General features: G+C 38.6%; 1 protein-coding gene across 1 annotated transcript in view; it reads left to right on the top strand.

Annotated features, from left to right (window-relative positions):
* Positions 1-19,489, top strand: part of NELL1 (neural EGFL like 1) — a 291,435-nt gene that overhangs the window by 170,732 nt on the left and 101,214 nt on the right. The window contains exon 14 of the mRNA XM_086472058.1: positions 7,261-7,383. Within this exon, the coding sequence (XP_086328184.1) occupies positions 7,261-7,383 (123 nt within the window). The remainder of the gene's footprint in view (positions 1-7,260; positions 7,384-19,489) is intronic.

Here is a 19,489-nt window from a genome sequence, read left to right on the forward strand (position 1 = left end):
TAGCAGGTGTCTACTCTTTTTAGGATGTAGCCTAAATAACGTTGTGTTTAACACCAGAAGCTGTTTGTTGTGTCGTAAATTACAGTAACATTTTAGTTCCTTATTGAAAGAACAGCAAATCTGATGTTTCTGTCAGTATTTGTATGTTTAACTGCTCATGAAGATAAAGTTGCAGCGTATCACTGTGGAAATGGACAGGGTGAACTTGGATGACTGATGTTCAGAATTCGTAGAAAAGAACTAAAGAAACTTTAGTTTCTTTAATTCTTGTGAGTAGGGGAAAACACAGATTTTTAATTTTTTTTTTTTTCACCCCCTGGCCCCAGTTGTTTGGATTCACAATTACCTACTATCTTTCACCAGCTTACCGTCTTCAGTGTCATTTCTTGTTTGATGTATGCATCTTGTTTCTAATTGCTGTGGTTTTCTGGGGGAATTTCTTCCTGTGTGTGTAGAATACTGCTTCCTTTTATTCAGTCCATTTAAAAGCCATCCCTTTTGTTTCATCAGAACTTCTTATGAGCTGAAATCCTGATTTCACTAGGTCCCCGATTCTTCCTAAATTCATGCCGTGCAACAAAAGGTTGCTTCTTTTTAAAAGTATTTGGAGAGATGGCTTTCTCCTTTCTGAGTTTTCAAAGGCCATTGCTTCAATGTTGCCAGATCGCTAATTAATTTCACATTAAGGCCTGCGTTCTGTAGAAATGGCCTCTGTATTAATAAACAGTGGTAGCATCTGATAACCTTGCTATTCCATGAGTGAGTTGTCTGTCTGTTGTAAGTCTCTTGGTGTATAGAAATGTTTGCTGCAGTTGTGGTGACATACCCCAGAAGCACTGTCATCTTGACAATTTAGAGAACAACTTAGATTTCCTTTCAATGTTGTAAAATAAGAATAAATAGAAATAGCTGGAATCTTTGCACAATGTTTCCAAAGATGAATGTTTTATTATTAAAGTATGAAGGCTTTGAGGAAGTAATGGAAGAAGATCGTTACAATAGGAAAATTGTTTCCATCTTGTAAGCAAGTTTAAATTGGGGCCTTTTCTTGTAATGAGAAGTAAGAGTAGCTATGGTGAAAGGCCATTCAATGGGATACGTCTCCAGTAATTGCATTCCAGTGTCGGTCCTTTTTCGAAGAGCATCCTTATTTAAAGAAAATAAAGATAAAAAGGTCGGCACTCGTGCTGAAAAATAAATCCTATGTCAAATGTACCTTTTAGAAATTGTAAGTTTGAAATCCATTATGGGCTTTTGAACTGTGCAAGGGAGAACTATTCTGATGTTACAGTTAGAACTCTTGACCAAAAGGTTCTTAGCTTTACTATGTGTTGTTTACCGTATATTTTCAAGCTATAGTTCTAATTTTCTATTAAATATTTTAGGCAGCGTGTACAACAATACAAATACTTGACTTATTCCGGGCATGAACAGGAAAAAAAAAAAAAGCAAGCTAAAGCCGAGGAGTAGATCCTGCCTTTAGAGCCCATACCAATCTGTTAGGTCTAATGGTGGTGGTGCTTTCAGCATGGGAAAGCAGAAGCATCCTAGAAATTCTGTAGTACCTCTGAAAAATGCATTGATAAAAATATATGCACAAAATATAAGCAAAGGCCATCTTCCTCTTGTATAATGAATAGAAAAAGATTTTATTGAAAAGATCTCTTTAGTAAAAATGTGGGTATTTATAATACCCAAAACTTCAAGAGTAAAGAAATATGCCATTTTTAATTACTGACAGTTCTTCTTATGCTAATCGTCAGAGCTGCCTAGAACCTTTCACAAACACTACATTTTGTGTACATACGAATGGAGAAAATCTGTATTTACCTATAATTATTTATAAGTTTAGGTATTTGTGCATCTGTATGTATAAGTACATGACAAATAAATCCGTTATTACTTTGCATTTGTTCTGAGTTATTTTTATGTGGTGGTTTTTACTTACAAATAGTTTTGTGATATGGCGTGGGTGGCTTTATGCAGAATACATCAATCACCCTCCCTGCTGCCTTCGGTGCTTTTTCTCCTTCCTTCTTCCAGTTCAGTTTAGCCCAGAACAGAAGGTATTTCTCAAGTATCACAAAACAAAAGTAGTTATGTGATTTCTCAGTAAGATTGGGCTGGGAAAATGGGGATACGGAAGATTGGACAGAAATACGGGTGCCTGAAGACTGCTGACTTTTTTGTCCTTGTTTGAATACTCTTATTTATACTTCACACTGAAGCGATCAGCCATCAGCAGGGTTACATATTAATGGTGGAGCAGCTGGAATGCTTGATCATTGGAGGTGTGCAGGAGCTGCTACAACCTGCAGATGCTTTAACTTCATTAGCCTAAATAGGCACCTCTGTTTTGAAGAAAGTTAAAGGTCTCTTTAAAATTTAAGCAAGTGGCTTCACAGCTGAAATGCATCATGATGGATTATTCTGCTCTTGCTGAAGGTGCAGCTAATACAGCTATCAGCAGAGACTTGACCTTTTATAGTGAGTGCTCTGTTGGCAGGCATGGAGTTTAGTTGTGTTCCTGGTCTCCTGCTGCCTCAGGTATTATTCAACTGTTTTTTACGTAGAGGTGCAGTAGATGTTGGCTGCTGATGCAGGGTGGGGTGGGGTGGTCTTTGCTTGGTTGAGGTCTGTCTGCCTCGAGCGTGCACACCAGTACAGGGGGATGCAGTGCGGTCACAGATCTCTCCATGGCGCTCTGGTAACTGTGCTAGTTTCTGCAGTTTCTTATTCGTTTCATGTTATTGATACTTTAACAGGAGATGGTCTGTGTTTTCCCATTGTACTGTAACTAGTTTCTCTTCTGGTGTTTCAGGAAAAAGGAGATACTGTGTGTGCCCTAATATCCATGTGCTTACAGACCAGCCTGTGTTTTGGTATAAGGTGGTTTTCTGCCATTTGTAGGATGCATTGGTGCTCCTTGTGATAGGATGTGCAACTAACCATCTACTTGAAACTATTTTTTTGGTGAATTAACTTTGGTTTTTATGTGATTATTATCTCCATAAGGCCCTGTAATATTGAAACAAATTCTGTCAGACATTTACTGAGTATTCTAATCATCAAGATAAACTTATTTTTGCTAGATTGCCTGTGCACAAAGCAGAAATAACTCTAATACTTATCTTCAACCACTGTGCATGTGCCATCATGTAACACTACCCACACCCATCAGTGTCCCCAGACCTGTAGTGCTATCGGAGTGGACCGCTGTTCAAGTTGATGAAATTTCAGTTGCCTGAGGCAAGCAGGACTCTCTTTTCAGTGACAGCTTTTGCAAACAGGAGCGTTCTGTAGAGATTTTGTTTTAAACGCCTTAGTTCTTCCAAACTGAAGCATTGCTTGATGAGTGCATAGAGGACACCCACAGGTGGTACATGTCATGGTTCTGCAGAGTCATACAACACAGGTGGCAGAGATCTGCTTTTGTAACAGGATGGCTAATTTCTTACTGGTGGTCTTGCAAGTGTTTTTGGAGGTAGATAGCCATCCTTGGATAAAGGCTCAGAAAGAATGAATTTTACAGTCACTGCTTTGCAAGGCGGCCTGGTTCAGGTGTGGACTCAGAAAATAAGATACTCTTGAGGATTTTGAAAAAGTTCCTGAAAGCTTTTGGAAATTCTAGAAGGCTTTTATCCAAAAGAAAAATGTTAGGTTTAAATGTGTAGTTTGCTGGCCTTAGCTGTAGCTTGGTGGCTAGGAAAAGGGACAGGCGAGCTGAAGCCTCAGAGATGATGTGTCCATTCATATCTCGTCTCTGCTTGGGGGAAAAATAAATTAAGTAGAACGTAAACCAGTAGTTGATATTAGATTCTTCCTGTTGTTTTTTTTTTTTTTTTTTTTTTTTGGCAATAAAAGATTGATATCTTTCAATTTTCTGTAAAATCTGTAGTATTTGAGGATTTCAGAAGAATGACAGATACTAGGGGGGAAAAAAAAAGAATCTCATGAATCTCTGAATATCCTCATTTTATAGAGGGAAACAGAGGCACAAAGAAGTAATTGATCTCACTGCTTTCCCACGGACAAAACATGGAATAGAGGTGGCAATAACCAGGATTCTTGAGTAACAGATATACAAATGCCGAAGACAATTTACAGCGATTTCATAAACCAACTAACTTGTCTGTAAGCAGAGAATGGTGCTGTTGTTGTAACCGTTCTTCTGAAATGGAAAATGTTTCTTGAAATGGATATTAATAATCCAGGGGAATGAGCATTGGGTGAGGGAATTACATCCTACAGTACTGTCCTCAGTAAGTCTGCCCGTTCTTTTTGGCTTTGATCATAAGCTCCTTTTGTGACTATTGTATAACGAATAGGAGTCACAGAGAAATGGATGACTTCAGTCAAACTTGATGACAGTTTCATTCCTGTGCCTGGCAATATATTTCTTTATATCTACATACGTGTGTGTATAAAAACAAAAAAATTAAAAATTACTTTTGGTTTTGTCTTTTAGAGTCCCCTTTCTTGTGCTTCTCATTTTCAGCAGAAAGGGAAATTGTCAAAATAAGATCCGACTTTGAGATTTTTGTCTCAGCTCTCCCCTCTTTGGTGCTTTGGAGTGATACTGTTTGTGACTCCTTTCACTTGGTTCACAGTGTCCTTCTCTTGCAATCTTTGGTTGCTGTCTAGTCAGGGAGTATTTACCATTAAAGCAAAAGCAGGGTCTGTCTGATGTGATTGAATGGGGGATTTTGGAAAGCGATGTGTGTAAGAAAGTGATGTTCTTTGCAAATTAGTCATAATCTCCTTTGAGTTTAAACAAAACATTAGCCCACTTTCCATGCTTGCTTCCCAATGTGAACTCGAAGTACTCCAAAGGATGATCTCTTGTGAGAGAGAAGGAAACCCAAGATAACTCGCTACTGACAGAATCTTAAGGATGTTTCCATCTGGACTAAAAGATTTTTGTACCTTGACAGAAAATCAATGCTTTTTCATTGTTATTAGGCCTGTAGCAACATCATCTATAGACATCTCTACACCAGAGAAAACTTCATTTAAAGTTCCCATCATTGCAGCCGTATGGCTGATAAGAAATCTCGGGATTCCTCATGCAGATGATGTTCTCTTAGTCCTCCTTGTGCTAGCAGCATCAGGCTGTCTCACGAAGGGCAGGTTCACACGGTTAGATTTGTTGCTATCTCTTCAAATTATATCAGTTTAAACCTGACCTCTGTTTTAAGTATGGCTGTGGGAAAGCAGCTTTGTCAGTGCTAATTCTTTCAATATCTGCATATACACCTGCAGGAGTGGTGAATACAAAATTTACATTGTCGAAGTCCTAGAACAACATAGCAGGGTATAATCTCTTGTGTACTTTGGCAAAAGTTATATATTTCCAGTGGGAAATCTTTTGTTTATACTTGAAGTGCTGAGAAGGTAATCAACTAATTTTGGCAATTATTTGTGTAGGAAAGTTCTTGCATGTGCATGAGCGTATCACAAAGGCATTCTTATCGTAGTTTGGGTATGAACACGTGAAAGCTAATGGCAGTAACTAATAAAAGTAGTAAGAGGAGGGAGAGATTATGGAGAGGGTGTCTCTCTTTTAAAAGAAAGCGTCGTTCAACTTCAGCTGCCTGCTAGGCACTTCCTTGGAGGGTAGCTTGATACTTCTTGTGTCTGACCCAGCCACCTGAGCACCGTGAGACTGGAGCGGTAAGAATCGGGCTGTGGTACAGTTTCTTCAAAGATGAAGGAGAGAACAGGCAGCCCTTGAAGAGGCCTGGCATTCTGAACATGTAAGGTGTCTGAAAAGTGGCAAGGAGCTGGAGTGAATTACTAAGCAGAGCTAGGGACCAACATAAACTAACAAGTATAGATGTAAGCCTGAATTTATCAGCTAAAGCCAGGCACATTTGAGCATGTGTGCGTGAGAGTTTCTTGCTAAAAGCAAAGAGTGAGCAAGCAACGTGTCGCTTTGAAACTGTTTAAAAGAAAATGGTTGCGTTCCATATCGTTTTACTGTCAAATATATTTGAAAAACAGAAAACGTATGCTGGATGTATGTTCTGCAAGTAGTTATCAATGGTGTTCCAGAAGTGTTTGGTTTGGAGGGTTCCTTGGAATCCACCATTTAAATCTATGCGTGTCTCGAAATTGGCTGTCATTCTGTGCTGTGGTAAAGTGAGGGCATTGTAGAGGTTAACTTTAGCCTGGCAAAGCCTGTGATCCTGTTCTCAATGGAGAGGTTCTTCCAAAGGGCTTCATTCAGAGTCTGTAAAAACGAGTATTTTGCTCATGTTTTGGAGGCACTGCTTCCCTCTGTGGTCTATAGAAGGCTAAATTTAGTCTGTAGTCCTTTGAACACCTCTTATTCACTGGTATGTTTAAGCAAATCCTTAATTCTGGATCTCTCAGCATATGGATACTAGCCTGATGATTGCAGTTGCATAAATGAGGAGGGTTCCAGATTCTGATTTTTGATTGTCTGCTGCCCTTTTAAGAAATTTCATTGCATCCTCTCAATTCCCCTGGACAAAACTGTAAATCCACCAGTGCAAAAGTGTAAAATATTCAGGTTTTCTTTTTGCAGTCCTACTGCATGAGGGAAGCTCCTAGTAATTGCAGGAAGAAGCGAGAAACTTCAGGGTCAGGTAGCTCACCACCTCTGATTGATGCTTTACTAGAACAAAATGTAGCAGGTGAGTGAAGCGCAGGAGCTGCAGCAAATCAGTGGCAGCAGTTAGAGTTGCTGGATGAAAGCAAAATATGGCCCATTTGTCTGAGAGCCTCTTTGGGGTTTGATGGTATGGATGGTGCTCTAAAAATGTAAAATGTTATTACATGCTATTAGAGAAGGAGTCAGCTCAGCATGCATTAGAGCAAGCGGCTGTGACAACTGAACTGTGTATTTAAAGGGCGTGCTGTTAGGGCCCCTCTTGTGTTCACTTACCTTGTGTTTATGCTTATTACTGTTGGTGATGGACAGTGGTGTAAAGGTTAGCCTTCACAGCAGATATTTTTTCTGTGATAAATCTTGATTATTTTTTTGGTTGTTGTCATAGCCATACTTTGCCTCCTCACCTACTCTTTTTTTCCTGTTTTTGAACCTAAACAGTCTACAGTCACCATGCACGTGGTGAGTTCTGTAACGGAAGCAGATCCGTAGCTGACTCCAGCAGCAAACTCCCAGCATTCAACCATTGTGGCAACTTCGTTATTCCACGTGGTTTTCAAGTTCCATGTCGTCAAACTGAAAATCTCACTGTCTCTCCTGTAATTTTTTCTCCCTCCCCCTTGTAGAGCATGATGAGTGTGGCAGCGGACAGCATAACTGTGATGAGAATGCAATCTGTACTAACACCGTCAGGGGACATAGCTGCACCTGCAAACCCGGATATGTGGGGAACGGGACCATCTGCCGAGGTAAGTCTGTGCCTCTAGAAACACCGTAACAGTGACAGGCTCTATTAATATTTTCTGACACTCACCTATGTTCTGGTAACTTGTGATGGCTGGATTCTGCCAATGATTCACTGTAAGGTTTACCGTCTGGTAAATGGAGTATGCATGGAGATAGTGGGAATTGATTTGTGCATAACTTCTCGGAAAGAAGGAAATGTTTTTTGGAATGCTAGAGGAAGAGAACTTTTCATTTACTGTCACTGAATACTGTTGTTTGAGCTAGTATCATTCAGCTTTTAAGTGATGTTCATTGTTTTATAAACTGTGGATGGTGTGTGCTATCACCTTTGGCCTTTAAAATTTAATCAGATGCCTTTTGAATTAGGATAATAGTCTTTTATGCTAATATCAGATGGCTGTTATTTGACTACTCGTGTCAGAATAGGGATTTTATTTTTTTTTTTTAAATCTTTACCTTTAAATGTGTATCTTTGAAGATTTCTCAGTTATGTAACCAGGAAAAGCTGGTAGCCAGCCATGCTTTCTGTGAAGTGGTAGGTCGTTTATTTAGGGTGGGGTTTTCGTTTCTGTAGAGAAAGAGAAGCGAATATCTTGTATAAAGACAGAGGAGGGAATATATTAAATAACTGGCTTAGTGAGAGCTGTGTCATGAAGTACTATTGAGTTGTAACTCATGCATTTACCAATTATATTTGTCTCACAAAAAAGCTATACTTTGTCTCGTCTGGGATTGTATACTTTCTGACTTTCTAAAAAGAATTACAGTAATAGATAGAAGACTACCTTTTAGTTCTAATGACAACTGTTGAAATTGAGGAATGTACTGGGTAAAATATTCGTACAGTTTGGGGGCACAAGAGGCTGGATATTAATTTTCCAAGATGATGTAAGCTGGCCAAGCAATTCCTTCAAAGACAATGAAGATTGATGTCATTCCTGTTTCAGGCTAAGTGTTTCACCAAGATTAGCCTGTCAAATGCTGAATTAGCATATACCATCTGATTGCCTTTAGATGTTACTTTCTTTGGGTGCTGTCTGCACAAGAGCATCCCTGTATTTAAAACTCTAAAATGGTTTGTAAGGATTTGAGAAGGAATACAAAAGTTATGAAAATGGTGGGTAAGTTAAACCTTGTTCTGTGTAAACTGAAGATCAACAGATGATACTGGGGGGAAACTCCTAGTATATTTTCAGTCTTTGATTACAGTAAATGTAAATTGCAGCATAGGCCAACTACACCAGTTTCAGGGAAGTCTGAATGAACAGCCTGTCTGACTGTGATATTTTTTTTTTTCCTGGGGGTAATACAACGAGACAAACTCTTGATCACGTTTCTTTGAAACAGGGATGTTTGGATTAATTCATAAAAACTGTGTTTTCACACTGGTTTTCTTCATTTGCACACTGGATATATTGCTTAATGTTCCAAAAACTCAAAGTGAAACTCCTACTGCATATTTATTAAGCTAATAATGAAGGAATGAAATTGCACTGGAGAAATGCAATAATGTTTTCACCCTCAACGTGCTGTTGAAATCTGAGTTGTGGATAAAATATATATTTCATATGGTTTTTTAGTATGCCTTGAATTGCACATGTGAATATAGTTATAGTTGCCTTTTTGAGATAGGTGTACATGGAGATAGCAGATAGCAGAAAGAAAGTGTGTTCTTATATTCTGACTGGGAAGCATAAATTGAAAAGAAAAGTGGAGATTATAGAAAGGAGTTTGCAGTCTGATAATTATTGAAGTCACTAGGGATAAGAATAATCTGGCACTGCATGGAGTAGTTGCTGCTGCAAACCAGCAAATATTAGAATCGTATGTGTTTTTGTAGATAATAAACCACTCAATGTAAAGTAGAGGTGTGAGTTTCTCAGCTTGTGGTTCTGTGGTCACTTGAGGTTTTTACAAGTTTGGACTGCTAATTTAAGAAATGTTCCCATTCTGCTCGTGGTAGCACCAGAAATGCTACTTTTGCTTTTTTTTTTTTTTTTTGCTTTTTTTTTTTTTCTTCTTTTTAACACAGTTTAATGGTGATACATTATCAATCACCAGTCATGGCGGTTTCGCTGCAAAAATGCTAGGGTTGGCACAAGGAAAGAGGTGTGGACGTGTTAGGACAAGTATAACCTGCTTATGTTGTCTTGTGGTCATTCTGGGGCTTTATCTTTAGGCAGTATAGGTTGGAAAAAAAGTAGGTATGAGCCAAGGTGGTAAGTTTAATGTAATACTGTCTGAAGATATGATAAACATTTCTCTTCTCCTTGAGTCATCTGTAAGGGCTTTATAAATGTTTAAGTGTTACAGACGTGTGCATACGCAAAACAGTTGTTTCAGCTACTACTGAAATAACATATCTCTGTAATTCAATTGGAAATCTTACTAGTATTGTCCAGCAAAACCATAAATAGAAAAATGCTAATTTTATGATGAGGGAAAAAGACTGGCCTTCTGCCCAATTCTACAACCTATTTCAACCATCTATTTTAGGAATGTTATAAAAAATAAACTCAGAGTAATGTTCCTCTTTGAGTTTCCTGAATAACACTGTGATAGTCTTTATAAAAAATCCAGAATACTGTAATTTGTATTTTAGAAAAGAAAACGTATGTGTAGTTAAATGAAATTGCATAGTGAACTACTGGTAAATATAATGAAATTACTCCGGTGGGAATTTGTGATGTTTGCATTTTTTGTGAAAAGTATGGAGAAATAAAAAGGACAGAAATAATCTGGATATGAATATTATGATTGCTGGGATTTAGAAATAAAAACAAAAAACAGATGTTCAAGAGGAAAGTGAATTTTTTTTTTTTTAAAAAAATCTGTGTAATCAGGCTGTCACGCTGCTTGAGTAGAAAAAGAAATTTCATGCATAAGGGAATGCTTTACTGTGAATGTGGTAGACTAGACTATGTAATTAAGGACTAGATTGTGTCAAACTAGATGTGGAAACTGTCATGAAGGAAGGTGGTGGGAAAGGGTGCAGACTGAGACCAAATGCACTTCTGCATTAAAATAGATACTGCCATAGTTTGACATAAAAATGGAATGAGAAGTGGAGATGAACACAAGAAAATCTTTATAAATACATAGTTACCAATATATAGACAGTGAGACTGTATAATAGAGACAAATAAGACCTATTTCTTATGGTTGCTCTGAATTTCACTGTTAGGAGTGGGCTTTAGCACCTCAGAAAGACACTGAAATTTTGGCAATAGATCAGAACAGAATGAGGCTGAGGTGAGCTGAAATGACAAGGCAGGACAATGCCGTGCCATCACGATTAGTAAATTTGACAGAATACTGGACCCAGAAGCAGATAGATCTTAGGATTTCTTCAGAAAATGAAAAGTAAATCAGGGAGATCTTTGCTGGAAGAAATTACAGCATTAAAGGCAGAGGAAAGAGGTATGACTTGTTGCATAGAGAGAGATTATAAATCTACAGATTTGTTAAGTTGCTCTTCTGTGTGAAGGAAACTTTGGAAAAACTGCAGAACTGAGCAATTTGGGAAATAGAAGAAGTTGTAGGTGGGTAACGGAAGACTTGTGCCATGCCCTTTTACCTGCCTTCTGTCAATGAATTGTGGAATTTATAGGTGAGGGTGGAATAAGGACAACTGGAGTAACTTCACTAAACTTCAGGCTAGGATTTAATAGTGCAGCATAAAGGCAATAAACAAAAGGTAGAAGGGAAAAGTGATTAAAACTGTTTTAGGAATGTTCTAGTTGGGGGGAAAAAATGGTGTGGTGAGCCAATGACTACCTGATACAACATGGCACTTCGTGGTGTGCCTGTCAGGATGGGCCTTGTGGGAAAGTGGCATTTAGTGGCGATGGTTAGATGAAAGAAGTCTTCGTTTCTTAGGACAAGCAGGTTTGTGAATAACCCATCACCTGGAGACAGGGTTATGTGTGCAAGAGTAAAACTCCTTCATGCATAAAATGAGTAAAACTTGCTGTCATGAGTCCAGCTGAAGAGCCAGGGATATTGAATGCAGAGATAAATGCCATATTTAGAGTATCGAGGTTCTCGGCCTGTGTACTGCTGCAGAATTTCCGTGTGAAATATTGGCAGGGCTTGAACCTGGGAGGCTGGAAAACATGTACAGGGAAAACATCTTTCTCTGCTCTTTGTTTTGGTAAGTTCTACTTCCAGTTCTGCTTGGCGGCCTTACGCCACGTGCTGTGGAAGTGACATGCTGAAGTGGGATGTGCCTTTTGTTAAAACATAAAGGACCTCATGCTCCACCATCTACTTCACTGTAGTGAGATGGAAGCTAGAGAATATTTGCTGTGGGACGTACAGCTCTACAGTTTAGCAGACGTTTATTATAGAGCTTGTGCCTTGTATCACAGACTGAAGTCAAAGAAAGGAGCCAAGGTATATTGAAACATCATCAGGTTTCCTAAAATAATTGGTGATGTTTGGAATTAAATGCCCTAAACCTAACAAACTAAACCCCACCCACCAGATTTTTGTAGGGGCTATAGATCTGGCTTTTCAGCATGAACAACGTGCAGGTCACCATCAAGAGGTTGTTGCAAACAGTTGTTTTCTTTTGCACAAGGAGACATAGATTGTCTTGGCTGTTGGTATTTTGTTCTAAATGTTTAAGTATAAATTCTGCCCATAGAAGTCCTTAAATATTACCAGAAAAATAAAGTGGCTTTGAATATACTGGGGTGGTAAACAGGGGCAATTCTTCTGAAACACAGACAAGGTGTGTTGGCTAATCTATTTTTTTCTTTTAATATCTCTGTAGTGGGAAATGAACAGAAGTCTAGCACTTAAGTGCAAGTATTTTTCATTGTAATTCTGCATTTTACTTGTGTAGTCTGTCTAACAGGTATATTTAGTGTGCTATTAATATCTCATTTAGTGGTTTCTACTGAGGTGTAGATTTATTAGAATGAATAAATGAGGTGGATTTAGTTACAGTCATAAACCTGAAAGCAAATGTGTGCAATATGACTGATGCCTGGGCAGATAAACATCAGGTATTGTGAAACAGAAATCAAAACAGTGTTTATTCCAATTAGTATTCAGGCTGTAGAATGGTTTATTTCTGCCAGAGTATAGAATATGATTATTTTTTTTTGCCCCGTAACATTCTTCTGCAGCATTTCACAGGAAACACTTAAGCGGTTACAACTCTGTGTATGGCAGAGTCTTAAAGATGAAAGCCGTTGTTTTTGAGTGGCTCAGTTCTGGTGTAATCTGAAGTCCAAATTAGTCTCTTAATTGTACTGTGGCTCTTTGTATATATTGCCTTGGAAGGTGTGTTTGGGAGTGTGGTTGTTATTGATGACCTTACTGGTCACTTCACGAATAACTTCTTGGGCAACTGATATGAAAAGTAACCAGGTTTTGAACAGATACTTTTTATCTTTTATAAGGTAATCAGAATAATCATATGGAGTCTTTATTCATAATACACTCAGCATGTTTACTGAGCACCAGAGTATGTCACAGGATTGAAAATTACTTGTTTGATGTAAATCAGTAAATTGGCCTATTTTATACTGTTTTAATCACAAACTGTAATTGGATGGACATGTTATTTTAGCAAATGGCCGTCTGAGAGCTTTCTTTCATTGCAGTTTTCTTTGTTTCCATGCAGGTATTTTTAAAATTGATTCTTAGTCTGAAATATATTTAATAACCTGAAAGACGTGCCCCTGACAGAAGTTTGTGTTTTTTCCAATGTATAGGCAGTATAGTGATGGTGTAGTAAACAGGTGAATAAAGATAAAGAAATTTTCATCTCTTATGAAATTTCCCCTGCTATGAAAAATACTTGAGTATTTTTAGTAAGAGCTAAAGAAAGAAAAAATAAAACCACCAAACCAGTCTCTTTGGTTATTTCTGTGCTGGTTCTGCTTTTTGTGTGTGCCTTTTACACTGACATCAACGATGCTAAGGTAGATTAACTTTAAATGCCAGCAATGTGGGACAGTCAGACATGCTGATATCTTGATATTAAAGCATATCAGATCACTGTAAGGTGACTAACTGCTGCTTAGGTTTATGGGTTTTGCATGTGTGTGTGTCTGTTGGAGGTGGAGTTGAAAGCCTTTATGGATCATTGGGGTGAGTTATGAGTAATATGTATGCCAAGACTCAAGTGGAAAGGAGCAAACATGTCTTTCCCTATAGCCTTCGATTTCTGTAGCTGCAAGGCTTTGAATTGTTGATGTGCCTTGTCACGGCTTTAATTGCTATTTCGGTGCGATATTCACAAGTATCGTGAAAGAATATGGGAGTTCTGACTCGTGCTGAGATTCTCATCTTCATTCTTCACAGTCTTGAGTTTTGTGTAGTTTTCTTATACTTGATGCATAGTGAATAAATCACAGCAAAACCGAGTAAGTGCATTCACATGAATTATGATGTCACTTGGCATGGGTGGAAAATGCCGTGGCAAGTGTAAGACACTGGATAGTCATGCTTTTCAGGTGAGGCATTCTAGATGTAACTGATTTAATAATTTTAAACTGATACATAGTTACACAACAGTGCAATTAGAATTGTTACAGATTTTTTCATTCTAAAACTAGCACGGTTGGAGTCAGAGTCAAGACAGTACAGTTGAAGACACTAAATTTTCATAGTTCTAGGTCCACTGTATTAGAAGAATGAAAATTTGAAGTTTTAGTGTGAGACTGTATTTTTGTTTATGATTAGACAGTTATCAAGTGTGGTACGTTCATTGTAATTGCTATGTTTGTGTTTGGATTTCGGGTTATATAAACTCCCTTTGTGAATTATTTGCCACACACGTTTTAAGCTCCTTCAGTTCTGATGTTGTTCTTCGTTTGGCTTTGGACTGTAATGATTTAAAATAATTTTGATTAAATGAAGATGATTTATGATAGTTTTTTCTTGCCCTTAAAATGTCATTGCCTAGATTTAGTTGTGCGAGATGGTGAAATTCACACATAATTATCTTTGTATTAAGAGCTAAGCTATACATATCCACCACTATGCAGTCCAATTTTACAACCTCTCTAAGGGTGCAATATTTCCTGCTGATTGGATCCTGTTCTGTGTGTGAGATTGTTCAGGATGATTTAAATGCCCATCAGTTATGGAAATAGATCATTTAAAAACCATGATTGATGTAAATTGTCAGAATCCAGATCCTGATCTCTTTGCTGTCACAGATTGTCTCGCTGCTCTAGATTTATAGCTAATTTAAAAAGAGTGTAGCACTGATTTGTGCTTGCTGAAGAAGTGGTCCAGTCCAGAGCAACTGTTGTATCTGTATAAAAGGCAGGAAATGCTGTAGTTATCTGGACTATTTTAAAACTTAATCTGACAGGTTTTTCTCCTCGTATAAGTCTAAAGGGCTCAGCAGACCTACTTGTGAATGTTGAGGGTTCCTAGGTCCAAATTCTCTCGTTGGCTCAGTTGCTCATTGTCTCTATTGCTTTGGTTTACATTTGTTCATTTAGAATCAGCAGTTCACTCTCAGATCATGGTTCTGTATGGTGTGTACAAAAGAATTCCAAGGTGATGACAAGTCAGCAGGTATGTTCCCCACATTCTCCTGGGCAGTAAAACTGCGTTGTGTAGGAACATGGGACTGTTTCAATATTCATTGCTTTCCCTTTTGAAAGAGTAGTTATAAAGGCAAAATATGAAGGTTTTACTTTTTTTAATGTCTGCACCATATGTTGTAGTTATTTTCTACACTCTGTTACAGAGATTATCTCAATCAGTATCTCTCAGGTCTCTGTCACAGAATGCAATCCAGAGAGTCCTGAAGTCAAGGAGCGGCTTTCTGATGCTACTAGAACGGTTCATTCATGTACCCCAAATTAGTACTTTATTTCTTCCTGTAGCATTCAAATCTAAAATTTGATCAAAATTTATCAATTATTATGTCCTCAAACACACCCTTCATTCAAAGAACTCATTTACTATGCTCTGCTGCTTTTTTGGCAGTAGAGAAATAGACAAGACATCAAGGTCAGTCATTTGGTCTGCAGTACTGTCCGCTTTAAACCTGTAATCCTTATGATGTGTGAAACCTGGTCTATTTAGATCTGTGACTCTCCTGGCCTGCCCTGGGAGCTTGCCATGCAATTATTTGGCACAGAGTACTTATTTTTTCGTAGTGGGTGGGAAAAATCAGTTCAGCATCTTGAAATATGTCACCGCACAAAGCCTATTGCAGCGTGGGCTTGACTCTGTGCTGCGGTAGGAGCACAATAGCAATAGCAGCACAGAGAGCGTGCTCTCTTGTGAAATCAGTTACAGTGTGCAACCATTTCAGGATTAAGGTATATGGAACAGGCACATTAAAAGGCTGGAGAATGCCAAAAACATGACCTTCTTTCTCTTCCCTGTAGAACATAACAGAACAATATTGAAAACTGAATGTAAATATCTTGCCCAAATGGAAAACACAAGCATTGCAATTACTGGTTTTGTCAACAAGTAGTACTACTGCGCTGTCACCCCCGCAATGCAAAGGGGGGTACTTTTTCACACAGCCCATAATTAACCTGGAGAACCCTTGGTCACACGGTGATTAGGAGGCTGGACAGAGTGAAAAAGCTGCTGCGCGTCAGAAGAAAATCCTGAGCAGTGGGTGCGCAATACTTGGTTTGAGGAAGGGTCGTGGGGAATAATCCTTAGGAAGTGTCACGAGATCCTTGCCCTGTTTTTTCTCTTGACATTCGTTATGGGCTGTAGTCAGAGAGGGGATGCTGGGCTAGTAGGTCCGCTGGAATGAACTAGTTGATTTATTTTTCTGTTCTTGTGGCCAAGGTTATTATTAAAGCAGTCCCTTTTTGGGTAAGGATAATATTAGCCATTTATTTCTGTATTTTTTTATTTGTATAAAGGGGTGACTGAGATTTTCAAAGGGGATTTGTGGGGCTGTTCTTTACCGTAGCACTGGAATGGACTCCAGCCAGAAAACAACTTTCAGTCTCCTGTTCCTATGAATTTCCCCACACTACAGTAAACCAAGGTAAAAACATTAAGTGATTTGTCAAATGTGACACACAGAGTCGGTACCTGTTCCCGGATTCAGACTCTGTTCCCAGACTGGCAGGTCTGCTCCTAAACTATTGGGCTGATTTCTCCACAGAAACTGTCAAAAACGTTTTAAAAATACCTGAGGAATCAAACCAGAAGAAACATTAAGACTCAAAATTAAGCATTTGGGGATATTTAAAATGTAGGTCACCTAATCAATCTTAAGACACTTGTATCCACTATTGAAATACAGTCCTTAGGATAAAATCACAGGTGTTCTGGGGTGGTTTTGGTCCCTCTGCCTCATTCAGTGCACAGTGTAGACAGATCAATCGGTAAAGGAGATCAAGTCCTGAAGGTAAGTATTCAGTGTTTATTATTTTTGTCACTCCTTGTGTGACTCTGTTACTATTAGCTACCGTCCCAGGATCTGTACTGAATTTAGGATACTACCAGGTCCTTCAGAAACTAATCTATATTGTTCTTACCAAATTGATAAGAACTGTATGGCAATGGGGTGAAAGTGTACCTTAGCTGCCTTGACCTCTGTGATACCAGTGCAGTGTGGCGGTTTAGTTCTTCCTGCATTTGTCCAGGTTTTCAGGAAGGGCTTGTAGCGTGCTCTGTCTTATGTTTTTCCACAGCTCATGGAGGACGATGTTACTCTTTCTAGTCTTACCACTGGGGGAGGATGTGGGAAAAGGGGTTCAGTTCCAGGTTCCCAGGCAAGTGTGTTACAGAGGACTTTGCTCTCTGCAGCTCCTGCGGTCCTCCTTGTCTTCCCGTTCCCTCTGTTCCCCAGCTGCATCTTTCCTCTGTGGCTTTGTCCTCTCCTGCCTTGGTCTGGCTTGTGCACCGTTGCGAAACGTGGTGAATGCTGGAAGAATATTAAGAGGGCATGATTAAACATTTACAAACTGAGATGATTTGGTGACATGATAAAAAGCATATCCTTCAAATCTCTCTGTCAAAGTGGGGGCACAGGGACAGGGGAGAGTTTAAAAAGAAAAATAAAATCTACCTGTTACATATTTTGAGAAATAGATTGGGTTTTTTGCTACAATGCAGCTTCTGGTAGTCATCCAGCACAGGAAAAGCTTAATTATGAGTGGTTTACTTGAGGACATTATAGTAAGGAAGACTTGGATTGCCCTGCGTGTAGGTATTGCTTACTTTGTATGAGTTATGTTGGCTGGCTTACTAGTTTTGGAGGTGGCATTTATTTGTTGAGCACTGGGAATGGAAAATCTGGAAGCCATGCAGGATGTTTGATGGGACAATTTGCATGTTTTTATCTGGAAAGATTCTCCAGATCAACTGTTTCACAATGGTGCTGGTGTTTTAGCCTCTGCAACATGATGAAAAGTTGAGGCACCCCTGGGTGTGTATAGAGTTCTTATCTAAAGTGTTCAACGATAAAAATAATAAATGTGGCTATGCTAAGTGAACATATGCTAAGTACAAGACTAATGGCAAGCTTGAACAGTATACTGCGAAAGGTACCTGAAAGAAATGTTGCAGTGAAAAAGAATCTCTTCCAGAACCTACTAAAAACACCCAAATGGTGCTTTGAAGATTGTATCATCAAAATGAATTATTAGGTGAATTCAGTACACGAACTACAAGAAGAATGTGAATTAAAATACGTTAGAACACGTTACGTGCAGAGGGAATTACAAGTTAAAGTCAACCAAGTAGAGGTGGGAATTGAAGGGGTCCCACTTTTCAACGTGATTTAAAATTCAGTCATCCGAGAGTAAAAATGAACAATTTATATGTCATAAAATCTAAGAGTTTTTGTTTAGGTATTCCTGAAGGGACAGAGCTGCGTGACCTATGTTGTTATTCTGCCGATAAATACTCCAGCATCTTAGTGTGTCACCTTGATAGTGCTTGCAGTGTGGGGTTTTTTTGGTGTTTTTGGTTTTTTTTTTTTTTGGTAGTGTGCTTAAAGATGGGAATTGTCAGGCTGGATTTTTGAAGGTAGACTTCAAAACTGACTATTTATTTGAAGGCTACGTGCTACACAGACACATCAAGCGGGGCTTGGAATTCTAAAATGATGTAAAATTCACAGATGTACCTTTGTTGTCTAAAAAAGCAAGAGCAATACACTTCCATATCTTTCTGCGCATCCGTCTTAACAATCTTCCTATGTAGCCTGTTAATTATGTTGTAGCCTCAAGGGTGTACGTATATGTCGCCCATAGATTATGGGATGCACTTGCTGCCACTGATGAACAGACTGGTTAACTGTTCTCAACTGTCACTTGTACTATTAAAATGTATCTGCCCGTTCCCTTGAGCATACGATTTCACGGTGTCTGATGGCTTTGCGAAGGAGCTGTTGTGAGTGGAAAGCCCTGGGATGGAATAAAATGGCAGTTGGGTGTGGAGCTACTAGAACACTTGCAGAGTTTAAGTAGGCAATATCCATTCCCCTGCATTAATTATAATGGTTTACGGATACTCATTAATATGCCACTTTTATTACTGATACACACAGTTGTACTGCTTTCCTGACACCTATTATTTCCTCCCTCTGAACAGAACAAAGGAAACAATAGTTGTCTGACATTGCCATGACATACGTTATTTCCCGATAAAAGATTGAGGTAATCAAATCAGTCCTGCATGCACAGCGCAGTATTCCCTTAGTCTTTGGAGAGAGGCAAGTGAGAATATTCTTAATGTGGTAATTTTAGACCTGACTGAGCAAGGTATGTGTCTACCTAAAAGTAAGTGATTGACTCCAATGAGACTACTTACATAATTAGGCACTTAGTTTTTAGTTTCATGCTAAATATGCTTTGCTGTGTTTGTATCACACAGGTTAGAATAAACAGACGCTAAACATCCGTCTTTTGCTGTGGGTCTCAAGGGGAGGTTGAATTCATCATATCTAAAGAAAGGATAATGAATAACCAAATCCATTTATTGCTTATCTTTGAATCCTTGGCAAATGGAGTGGGCTTAGAAGGTTTAGAAACTAATTTTCAATGACATCACAGAGAAGTAGTTGGAGCCAAAATAAAAATGAGTGGGAATCTGTAAGTGGTTGCTAATGGTTATTGCCAAGTGATTTTTGAGTGTGCCATTATTTAT

The sequence above is a fragment of the Leptosomus discolor genome, chromosome 12 (assembly GCF_034619465.1).
Source record: "Leptosomus discolor isolate bLepDis1 chromosome 12, bLepDis1.hap2, whole genome shotgun sequence".
Taxonomy (NCBI): Eukaryota; Metazoa; Chordata; class Aves; order Leptosomiformes; family Leptosomidae; genus Leptosomus; species Leptosomus discolor.